General features: G+C 35.2%; 1 protein-coding gene across 2 annotated transcripts in view; it reads right to left on the bottom strand.

Annotated features, from left to right (window-relative positions):
* NBEA (neurobeachin) overlaps window positions 1-12,754 on the bottom strand; it is a 451,755-nt gene that overhangs the window by 302,207 nt on the left and 136,794 nt on the right. Inside the window, exons 20-25 of one of the 2 annotated variants that reach the window (XM_041416040.1) lie at window positions 12,616-12,739; window positions 12,093-12,285; window positions 10,824-11,846; window positions 8,798-9,015; window positions 7,178-7,331; window positions 517-525 (exon numbers count right to left, since the gene is read on the bottom strand). In XM_041416040.1, coding sequence (XP_041271974.1) covers window positions 517-525; window positions 7,178-7,331; window positions 8,798-9,015; window positions 10,824-11,846; window positions 12,093-12,285; window positions 12,616-12,739 — 1,721 coding nt within the window. Of the gene's footprint in view, window positions 1-501; window positions 526-7,177; window positions 7,332-8,797; window positions 9,016-10,823; window positions 11,847-12,092; window positions 12,286-12,615; window positions 12,740-12,754 lie in introns of both variants that reach the window. The other variant, XM_041416039.1, reaches the window with a different exon arrangement.

Consider the following 12,754-nt stretch of genomic DNA (forward strand, 5'->3'; position numbering starts at 1 on the left):
TACCATCATTTCTACCTGTTGAATACTGCACATTGGTATTGTAATAATGTCTAAAATATATTCCATTATTTATCAAGCTGTCTTCTAGTATCATCAATATTTTATATAGTGTTATCTCCAAAACTCATTGAAAAGTGAACAGATCACTATTCCATAACTTCTCAGTGTAATTTAAGAGCAGTACAAAGCCTTCTATACAATGAACATGTTCAGGACATAAAGAGTTTCTCTACTGACAACTGCATTCATAACTTAAATTAGCTCACAGGCCTAACTATGTTCAGCCCAGGAGCTAACAGCAAGCACCATCATTGACAATGCATTAGGCTGTTAAGGTAAATATGCTAGGAAAAGTTAGTTATTACGCCTAATATAATCCTATTCACATTCCACTGTATGTTACAGGAAAAGTATAGTAAGAATAATAATAGTAAAAGAAAGCCATAATATCAAATGATCAAAAATAAGATATTTTTGAAAATGCAAAAAACTGAAACTTACAGCAGCAATACTAACCTTAGAACCCTGGACATGCAACAGACAAAACAGACAACAGATCACAACAATAAAAGAAAAAGAAAATTAATTAAGTTAACTAAAAAATACAAGGTAAATTGAAACAAATTAGTATCTTGGAATTATACATTTGTTTAATTTATATTTAAAACAGCAAAACTTTTAAGCTCAGCATGAACATTTGAAAGTAACGACTTGTCAAAGATAGCTATGCACAAGGAATACTTTAAATCTTATATTATTACAGAGTTCATGTAAACACTGATTCTTCCAAAGCAATTTTATGAAGCAATGCAAAACAAAGTAATGTTTTAACTAATTATATAGATATGAGCATTTTACAACAAGCCATTCAACTGGAATGTAGTAAAGTAGTTCATCCTTTTATGAGGAGGCAAATATGTTTAAATTGCTTTGAAAAAAAAAATTAATTACAACAAGCAATGCTCTGGTTCTTCATGCATAATGCTCTTCACGTGAATATACTACAAGATCGGTCATTACAATATTGCATTTGGGTGAGATTTCTTCAACCTAAACCAGTGTCAAACTAGATATGACAATGTTTTTGACCCACAGGAAAAAAATATCAGGACTAAGACACTCAGATTGAGTTGCCCTTCAAATTTCACTATTCACAATTAAATGTGTGTTAAATTTGTATGGTTTAGTTTTAGGTAGAACCACTCTCTCTATTACCATAGTGGTCTAGGAACTAATTCTGAAGTTTTCAATTATTTTGTTTAAAAATAGAAAGAAACTTCAGATTCTGTCAGTTATCATTGCTATAATTTAGACTGTGGGAAAACCTAATCTAACAAAAAGAAAAACAAGCTGAAATGAACAGCTTTCTTCCCTCTGGGGGCAGAAAATATGATGCTCAACCAGTTTTTAAATGCGTCTTCATCTTTTTGTTGTTGGATGCAGCTGGGGAATTAAGTTGTGGCTATTATCTCTCAATTACTAGCTGACAATTTTCATGCAGTTTTGCCACTTTTGATGCTCAGAATTGCTGTAGACCACACAGCACCCGTGGAACCACACGAGTCCTGAACGTGATAATGCTAACACAATACACAGGTCATACGCCACAGCTTTTAATCTGCAGACCTAATGAAGCCATCATTAAACGTTTAATGGAGTTTTGTGGACAGTTCATATAACACCAACAGCCCTCAGATCACAATCTGAGAGCTGATATTTTGAATTTTGCAAGTAAGAAGCTGAATATAGACATAGAATAAGTGGAAAAACAAACTGATTGCAAGGGGTCTGGAAATTTGTTCTGTATTGCCACATATATTTAAGCTCCTCAAATTTTTTTTGCCTTGCTCAATGTCCTCAAGTCCTTGTCACAGCTGCTATCCTTGCAGCAAGCAGTGATTTCTTCAAATTACTAGCTTGTACACAAAATGTTTTGTCTGTAAACCAGTTTCTATTAAAAGAAAGCATCTTCTGCAAACATTTTCTCTTATAGGTCCTGGTTTTCACACTTCCACAATATAATAATATCTTCCTTATGGTTGCAGTTATTTTTAGAAAGCCTCAAAGACATCCCCAACATAAAAGAGAAAATAAAAGGAAATAGTATTTTGTATTTTATGACCTCCCCATAATTGTAGCAGAGTTATCTAATATTCCCAATTTAATATACTAGACATCAGAAATAAAAAGTAGAAGGCACTCCAAATTATATTGTAAACCAAAAAAATTGCTAATATTTTTGTTAATATCTGCTTCAATTTCAAATTGTTTCATATATACAATTGGCAACACTTTAAAAACACCAGCATTTGAAACAAGTCCATGTACAGACCCTGGAATAAAGTTAGCATAGAACTGAAATTTAGTGAAATATTAAAAATTGTGGGAATAGATTATTGTGAATTACAGTAAACTTTGCCCTGCATGCCATAAAAGTATATAACTTGCTCTGGATTCTTGAGTTACCCACAGACTTTTGAATGTTTTGTTTACAACAAAGATGCAAGTTTTTCTTTTATTCTCTTTTCTTTTTGTTTTTAATTTATATTTAAAGTTTTCTATTCAGATCATCCTAGTCTGTATTCTAAAAAAAACCCCAAAAACTAAAAACCAACAAAACAAATAAAAATCCAAAACCATACCAAAAAGAAAACAAAAAGAAACCCCGCAAGATAAAAGGCAGATTTCTTTTACAGGAGTTCCATAGCGAAGGAATTCTATAGTTAAGACTGTCCATCCTATAGCAGGCAAAGAATCATGCAACAATCTTCCACTCAGCCCAGAAGAACTGCCATTTCACTCCAAATCTAAACTATGCAAAGGAAACAAAGTATTTTTGAAATGGGGAGTTTTTCAAACATTCATCTTTTTAAGGAAACTGTGAGAATACAACTTTTTTTAGCAATGGAGGGAACACGATACAGAATCTGTTGCACAAAAAAACCCCACCAAACGAAACTAAAACCAAAATTGCTCCGGCATTCTGAAAGTCATTTTGCTAAATTTATCCTTGGCTCTTTTCTTCAAATACACTTAATGAATTCAAACATCTAATACTCAGCATCCATTCTACTAATAAGGAATAGGTGAACTGCTTTATAAAAATCAGAGGCAATGCGATACCTGTAAGAGCAGATAACTCTATAGCAGATTGTTGAGAAGAGAGTTTTGCAGCAGAATTTAGGACTGCTTAAGAATGAATGGCCCAGATTTGCTAGAACTCCTACTGATTCACTGCAATAAAGGAACTGTGCACAGGCAGGACTGTGAGACAGATGAAAAAGGAACTGTGTGCTTCTGTCTTTCTCCATTAGAAAACAAGGTATCTCATAAAAAGAAAATGGATTGAAGAGGTTAAGAATCATTCCAGCCAGACCATACAGGGATCTGGTAGATGTCTACATCAGAGATATCGGAATAATTTGCTTCTGTTGAGTAGATATCCATTGGATAAAAATCTAGGCCACATGAAAGTAACTCCAGTGAATACTGAGATTTTACCCTAATCTCTTAATGAATTCCATCTCTGTTTCAATCATGCCAAAGTTAAAGGGTGGGATGACCTTTAGTGTCTGTTCTATAGTCTTTTGGCTTTCATGTTTCATTATTCCAGACTAAAAAATACATTATTTTTTTTTAAGTGGATGTAAATACATTATCTGTGCCACAAATAAAATATACTAAGAGGAAATAAGAACTACTACTTTAAAATTTCAATACAGGCCCCGAAGGGCCATCAGTGGGAGTATCAGAGCCTCATCATTCATGAAAGCGAAGAAGGAAGAAATTAAGAAAAAATGAGCTCACAGCTGTTGATAAATTGAGTACATGTATTCTACAGGATCTACAAAACGTGTGAGTTTTGACACCCCAGAAAAGCTCCACAGCACAGAGATATGGAGGATCAGAGACCAAATAAGAAGATGGTGTGGATTCAAACAGGCACACCAGGAGATATGACTCAATCCTACAAAGCCATACAGGATATGGAGCTGAATAAAAACATGATTAACCACTCTTTTCATAGTATAAACAGTAAAGCACATAGTGACTTTATGCATTTAAGCAGGCTTAAGGAAAACAAAGACAAGAAGGGCTTCGAAGGTTATATAATTGCTTTGTCAGGCTCAATGCCACAGGATATTATGGAAGCTAAAAGCGTAAGTAGCTTCAAAAAAGATTAGATAAAGTCTAGAAGGATGAATTCCTCAGTGGTTATTAAATATGACAGCTCAAACACCATCTCTAGTTGTTAAAATCCTAAATGCTGAAACAGTGTTATTAGAGCAATCAATATGCTTGCTCAGACTTCAGCATTTTGATGTAAGCTGCAAACAGCCACAATTGGTGGAAGAATACTAAAGCAGACAGGCCCTTGGGTTGACCCAGTGAGGCAGCTTATGTGGTCTGTGAACAGCTTCCTTTCAGAAGAGAAGTGCAACACAGCTTGAGAGGACTTCTAATACCATGCCCAGTTTCAATTACAGTATTACACAGACTGACAGAATGGTTGGGGTTGGGAGGGATTCAGGAGGTGTAACACAAAATTTTAACTCTGTACCTCATGGGTAGAAAATTATTCATTAATGTAATAAATTACAACACAGTAGGTTCCACATGGAAATCAAAAAACACTTTTCCATGGTGAAGCTGACTGAGCACTGACAAAAATTGCACACAGAGGTGATGGAATCTCCATCCTCAGAGATAGTGAAAAGCTGTCTCAACACAATCCTGGACAATTGCGGGTAGATGGCTCTGCTTGAGCATGGGTGCTGGACCAGGTGACCTCTTCTGCCTCCTTTCCAGCCTCAGCCATTCTGTGATTCTGTGGGTCTTTGTGTCAGTGAGGGAGAAAGCTTACAGATCCTTTCCCCCTTTAAGAGTTACTCTGATGGAGAGTAGCCAGTAGCAGGCCTGCTGTAAGTGTTTTTATGCAGTGGAGATATCATATCAATCTTCCAGTTTCAAACCTCTTCTCTCTTCCCATTAGCAGCTTCTGGAAGGAGGAGGGTGAGACAGCCTTTTGTAACTGATTGCTTTCAGTGGCCTGCTTTGCCCTTTCAAGGCTGAGAAGAAATATATTCTGAACCAGCAATCCATCCACTTCTCCACAGCAGTTCAAGGATGCACAAGCATTAGAAGTCTGAGAATCAGTACAAAACTTATTTTCATTCATGGATACTCACAAGTGGTCTGATGCCCAGCAGGACATCTGCTCCCTTTGAAACTGTGCTTCAGAACAAGACTGAAGGAGAGCACCTACTCTAAGGAGGGAGGATGGCCTGCACTCTTCATTTCTGTCACAGTAATGAATAAATCCACCTTCCTTTTAATCTTTGTGGATGGGCAATGAGGAACAAGAATGGAGTTGAATACGCAGGAAGAAGCCTTTTTTTTTTAAATTTGACACAGTAGGATTCATTGAATTTGTAGCTAGAAATCAAACTTTAAGTGAATTACTTTATTTCACAATTTATTTTTATTTTATTGACCTAGACAGATGGTAAAATTAAGCATTCAAGTAATACACACAGTCCCCATATAGCGGATAAATGTGTGCATAATAACCAAATTTGAAAATGTAGTCTTTTGTATCAGTGCATGAAAATCACTGCTACTGGGCAAGGCAGTGTTGGCACACAATATTTTAAGAAATGGATCTGTAACTATTAAAGCTGTGTCAAGTAACTATCTATACAGACACACACACATATATATATTATCCAAAATAAATAGATGGAAATGGGGAACTTCAAAATTATTATTCCATAGCATGGTTCTGCAGTATCATATACCAGGACAAGAATTAAAACCCACAAAGGGCATTAATTGGAACTGCAGCCTAATTAATGTTGTGCCCATTTTACATTTTTTATATAAAAGATGTCAAAACACCATAATTTCCAAATGATGCCTAAAATGTTTACTTTAAAAAAATATCCCCCAATGTCCTTTAGAGAATGATAGCGGAGCCTGTGTTTCAAGAGGGCTCAGTGTGTACTCACTCATACTTGTCCATATTTACAATAAAGGCCTTGCAAAATCAGGACCTTAACATTATTCTCATGACTACAGACAATAATTGCAGCTTTTCACTTTTGCTTATAGCAAATATTTTTCCAGTTAACACTGGAAAATAGTGTTTGGTGAAAAAAATTAGAAAAATTTAGTGAAAACAGTAAAGAGACAGCATCCAAAATTTTATTAATTGTCTGTCTGAAAATTACATTAATGTTTAGCAAATTGCCAGCCCATACATTTATACCATTCATATAAAATCTTCAAAAAAGGGGTTTTAAACTAGAAGTAACAATAAAGAAAAAGTAATCTCAATTGTTGAATGGCTAGAAAAAATATTTGTGCTTTTACTGCACATTTTAAACCACATTTGCAGTCTCCAGTGCCTATTACCTACATTATTTCAGAGGAGTCTCTTTGTCCTTTCTAGGTTTCATTGTCTCCCCTTTCAAAGCCCTGTATTAACTACAGATAATTTTTACAGGATGCTCAAGAAGACATTTAGTATGGAAGAAATAGTCACAGATATTAAATGCACAGACAATGCATCCCATTCAAATAACACATTTATTCTCGTCAATAATGCAACATTTATAAAATATTTCTCCCTTTTTAGTGATGATATTCTGCCTGCCTGAGCTTTAATCTGCTAAGAAGTCACAATTTTGAGGAGATAAAAATATCATTTATTTTCAGTACAAGATTAAAAAGAAACAAAAAAAGGCAGGGAAAGGACCTACTGAAGGAAGAAGTAAACTGAGTAGACAGGGGATGACTTCTGGTCTCATTTGGCATGCAAACTAATAATGGCCATGCAAAAAAGGTTTATGAATATCAATGAGTAGACATCATAAAGCATGCTGTTTTGTTACAAGAATCATTATCCTAATAATAATCCCTTTAAATGAAATATTAAATAACTATGAAATATTATTCTTACTAAGTACTACTTCTCCGATAAAATAAGCATTTCAAATGTAAAATGTTATTAACATTCTGTATATCAAAGTTTAACAGTTTGATTATAAATTTAAATTTTTGAAGGAATTAGCAGAAAGGGGACAGGAGTCCCTGAAGAAGAGTCAGCTGAAAATAGTAGTTTGCATTATTAACAACAATTTATAATATGACCACTAGGTGGGAATATTGTACTTACAGTTGGGGATGTGGCTGCTGACAGCAATGGTAAAATTCCTCCACAAGCAATAATAATATTGTCTACCATTTGGGAGATGAGGTGTATTGTGTTGTGTACAAAAATAATATTTTCATTGCTATTGACAAAGTCCATCACTGACTTTGTGGAATGACTGCAAGGACAGAAGAAAAGAAGTTTTAAAAATTAACAGTTAAAGTAAATTTTAGATAAATATATTCTTTGCAACCATACTGTGAATGTTCCTTTGATAAAAAAGAAAAATTTAGTCTACAAATCTTTGCATGTAAATTGTCTAAAAACATCAACAAGGCTACTTTAATGAATAAATTGATTGCTATCTCTTTCTGCATAGGATTACATTCAAATACTCAGCTGAAAACAACACCTTCTAATCTTTTATTCCTAACAACCAGTACTTTACTTCACAGGCAGTTCTGCTGAAGGCAATGGAGTTGTTTCTGCAGCTTGAAAGCAGCTACTTAATATTGACTTCACCATGCTGCAGCAGTGCCATTTGAAGCACCCTTGATAACACCTAATGATAACACCTGCAACTGTTTTAAAGGAGAAACTCAGTAACATGGCCATACCTTGATTCAATATTAACTTTGCTAACTGATAATAAAACTAGCATTAATAATAGCTCCACAAGACACAGGTTCTTGTAAGATTAGTTGAAATCTCAGCGACTCCTGATTGGTGAGCAATTGTCCCATGAAATAGCCACTCCCCAAAAATATAAAAACCTCTGAGTGAAAATATTGAGGAGTACTCTAAGTATGGTCTTTCCCCAAAACAACATTTGTTGTCAGCCAGCAAACAAAAATTAAAGGCATCAACTGAAAATACACAATCTGAACTTTAACCTTCAAGTATTATCTGAACACATCCCATATACTTTGCCAAAAGCAAAATATCAAAATTGTCTATTGCCAAGTGAGTATCACAGAACAAAGTGTTTCACCAAACTGGAAATTAAATGTAATATAAATTGTTCCTTTGACAAAACTATGCTCAAATTTTGTGAACATTAAGTATTCTGTAGTGGAAATTAGCGTCAATTGTCTCCCTTATATTATAGCTACAGAGTACCTCTATTAACATGTACAAAATGTACAAAAACACTAGGAAATCACATTGCTGTCATAAAATATTATATGATCACCAAGACTAAACCCAACCAGGAGCTGCCATGCAAAAGAAAATTTATCAATAGTGTTTCCTTAGAAAATGCTATAGGAAAGAAGTTTTTTTTATACACCTTGCAGGTAGATAAGCTCTTTTAATTTATCAGTTAGGAAGATGGCCATTAGCAGAAGTCATCCTGTCTGGAACAGGGGCAGTAGATTCTAATGCTAACTATAAGCTGGAAGAGCAGCTCAGTTTGTTTAGGTATTCAGGATTTATACAACTCCTCAAGAAAACAGGAATGACTACCTGTGAAATCAAGCTGTTCCAGGCTGGGGAGGGATAAAAAAAGAAGGTAGAAGACACAGAGAGGAACTGCAGCTAACACCAGCTCTTTTCCTCCCCACCATCCCAGTAACATCCCTCTCCAACATGCCTCATTTTTGATGGCAACACAGATCAGGAGTTAAAGAAGAAACAAAGACCCACCTTCTCCAAACATGTACATCTGTTTCTAGTGCAAAAAGCAAGTCTGTCAGGAGGCGCTGGTGCATGGGAGACCATTTAAACTCTGGAATACGAAACATCGTTGTGCGTGGACCTGGACTAAACTGTCGTCTTTGCTCTTCCGTCATTGGCATTCCTCGAAATCCCAAGTCAACCCGTAAATCCCGGTCTTGCTGGGTGACAGATCGACCCTGGATTGCCTACATCAACAAGAGGTTCAAAAATGATGTTAACTTTATGCATGTGTTTTTTAATGCAATGCAGAATCTGAGAAAGGACAGGATAAAACAATGCTGCCATAAACCACATTTATGCTTCAAGGCAGGCAGTATCCTTCAGTAAATGAGCTGCTCCAAATCAAATCTATCAGCGATGAGGGGGGGTTTGGCTGACCCTCTTTTCAGCTACTCACCAAACTTTTACTCTCAGATTCTTCATTTGAAGTCTTACAGAAAAGACTAAACGTAGTCCATCCAAGGTCAGTGACAAGATTTTTATATGTAACAACTATATTTTGGACCAATAAACACGGACAAACTACATAGTGGTGGCTTCAAGGAAAGTATATTTTTCGACAGTTCCTCAGTTTTGAAAACCAATTTATTTATCTGGTCTTTTTAGCAAGATCATTAGAGAATTACATCTAGTCCCCCAAATCCCATTTTGCCAATTCAAAAACAAAAGAGAACTTCACAAAACTACGTTAGCAATGTAAAAATGGATATAGCACTGGAGTTGAGCTGAAAAACTTCTTGTTTATTTAGTCCATCTTGATCTCCTATAGCCAGTATTATGAGAGCAGAAAAGGTTTCCTTTATGTAATTTGACCTCTTGGGACTAAAATTATTACAGTTGCTTGCTTTTACTACGTTTTTATTAAGGTTATCTTTAAATTACTTTTTTCTCTTAGATTTATCTAAAATTTTTCTTTTTCACATTAATTTCTGCATAGTGCTTTTTTTTCTAGTTAGGAACATAGGAAAGAGTGAATTTGATATATTCATGATATATATATGAATTCAATATTTGATCTATTATTAATAAAGGCATTAACTCTTAGGAGTAAGCAGTAGTTCCCATCTCTGTCACACAATTTTCTTGCTTTCTTCCAGTCCATTTGAATAAGAGAGTTACTTTCAACTGATAAGGCAGGGAGATGATTGTAGACCTGTTTTTAGAAAATTTGATGTTAGCAACTCCAGTCAAATACATTCTCCTTCAGGTACAACTGCAGGTAACCCTCATGCCAGCAGCAACAATAGTATAATAACTTTAACATAACAGAGGAGATTTTATCTAGCCAATAATACTGCATCAAAGCCCAAGAACGGGCTTTGATGTGCATTGCCACTGCATAAACAAGCATGGAATATGTCAGTATCTCCACTTAGGTGGCTGGTCTTGAAGTAATTTTCAGTGTTTTCAGTGGTCTCAAGGAGATAAACTTAACGAGGCAGTTACCGCACCTACAGCAATCAAAACTCCAACCACCAGCTCCACTGTATACATGCTAAAATAAAATTTTTCATTAATCAAGAGAACAATAATTCTCCATTTATTTTTTATTTAATAACTACTTCAACTTTTTTATTACAGTTAATTCCATTTTAAGAAAAAGTATTTAACCATGGACAACTTAGAGTTCATAGCACCCAAAGAAGAGATTAGAAGATGAATTTCCGCTAGTTGCTCAGTTCATAATTCTTCTTAAGAACGTTATTTAACAGAAAGATTAATGCCCACATATTTAAACCAATTCATTGTAATTTATCATTGATTTTAGTAGGAAATAATGTCATTTAACTAGTATATGCAATACATATTTTCTATACAGTCATGAAAAATTTCACATTATGGCATTTTCAAAGAAAATATGCCTGGAAGATGTACATTTTTCTGTAATTAAAGAAATATACTTCAAATTTCTCTCAGATCTCATACTGTTAATCTCTCCCTCAGCAATGATCAGTGAATACATTAGACACGTACACGGCTACTTGAAATTTACCTGGGTTGTAGTAGTTGTCTGGATCTTCCGTATCTCCTTCCCTGCCTCCTTACCATCATCAGATCTTTCTGTATCTGATATTATACTTCCTGCATCAACATTAGGTACAGTTTTGCTACCAGAAGACTCTGTCTCAAGAGTTGTGGCAGTCATTTCAGCATATTCTAATCCTTTAGATGATGAAGACAACTCCCTCTCAGAAATGCTATTCATTCCATCTGAAGTGGTGTGAATCTTGAACTCTTTGTCCTCTATTATACTTGAAGCACAAGTTATATCTACATTACCTGTCATATGTGCAAGCAATCCCAAATCATCATTTACACCGAGATGCATCTGTGTCTCTTGCACATTTGGAATGGCAATGTGATTACTTGAAAGTTCAGGAAGGAGTTTCTCCTCCTGACTAGGTATTTTATCAAAGAGAAATGAGGTATTGTTAGTAGAAGGTTCATCTTTCTCATCAGCCAGAGTTATTAATGGACCATTATCTTTTTCCTCATTCTTCTTAATAATACCCACACTTCCATGAACATTGTTTTGGAGCTTCTCAACAGCTGCACTATACACATTATCTAGAAGAGATTCCACTTCTACCAGTGCACCATTTTCTCCAGTTCCCAGTGTCTCTGGTGACAAATCCATATCATCAAGTTTTACTTCAGTAGCTTCTACTTTTTCAGCTTTTATATCAACTAAAAGGTCATGAACTTCCACATGCACTCCTCCTCCTCCAGGTCTCTCAGCATTTCCGAGCACATCATCTGACACCTTTGTAGCCATGAGCAAGTCCCTCGTATCTGTATTGACAGGGTAATCTGTTTCACTTTCTGGGCTTTGACTTTGTGAAAGATCTTCTATCTCTCGGATTTCCATTCCACCTTTTGCTCCTGTTGTCTGAGAGGAAAGACCTGAGATGGTGCTCACATTCCCCTTCTTCCCCTTTTTTATGTTTTCTTCCTCTTGCCTTTGATACTCTTCATACATTTTTGCTAGATATTCTTTGTGAGCTTCGTATGTGACCTTAAAAAGAAAAGATCAGATTATGTGGATGAATATATCCTAGATAAATTGGGCAAAATGAAGCAAGATTTTTAGGAACATATTAAGTACAGCTTACTAAGTGTTTGACAATAAAAAAAGCCACCTTGACATGAGTAGTGAGAGCCACCAGATGGCACTAAACCACTTTACATCGTCTATTGCTACATTGCCACTGCCTTTGGGTGTTACCAGTGTTTAAAAAAACCTCTGTGAGCTGTTTCTTACCTTGGAATGGGCTATAGAAAGAGTATCCACCCACACTCTCCAGCCTCCCCATTCATATTTTATTGCATGGTACAAGAGAATACGGAAAATGTTGTAAACCATCTCTGTGATCTTCTGCTCTTCAGAGTTCTTAGGATTAATGTATCCCAGAGAAAACATCCAGTCCTGCCACACTGAACACTGAAGTAAACATCTAAAGTGAAATAATTAGTTCAAAATATATCCAAAGAAAGCTTATTTATTTTAACATTATGATGGTTAAGATGGGAAGAACTTAATTTCTTAACATCATTCCAATGTTGGGAATAAACTTAGAAGTACTTCAGTATGAAAAAAAGAATTAAAATATGCTACACAGAAGAACCCAGTAGTAGTTACTGAACTAAGATATGTTACCAAAAATGTATTAAATTTATTTAAAATGTATTTAATTTGTTACAGACTCCAAAACTCTACACAGAGTATAACAAATTGCTATTACCCAGAAATCAATGAGGAGAAAATACTATGTGTATGGACATACCTTCTGTTCTCACGGCTATTACTAAAGAGTTTTATCATATCAGATAAGAACAAGCGTCGAACTTCCATCAGCTCTGCACTTGGCGTGGAGTTTTTTAACAGTGTTGCCACCACCTTAAGAATCACTTTGAAAGAATAAA

Source organism: Onychostruthus taczanowskii, unplaced genomic scaffold (assembly GCF_017590055.1).
Source record: "Onychostruthus taczanowskii isolate IOZ18803 unplaced genomic scaffold, ASM1759005v1 scaffold50, whole genome shotgun sequence".
Lineage (NCBI taxonomy): Eukaryota > Metazoa > Chordata > Aves > Passeriformes > Passeridae > Onychostruthus > Onychostruthus taczanowskii.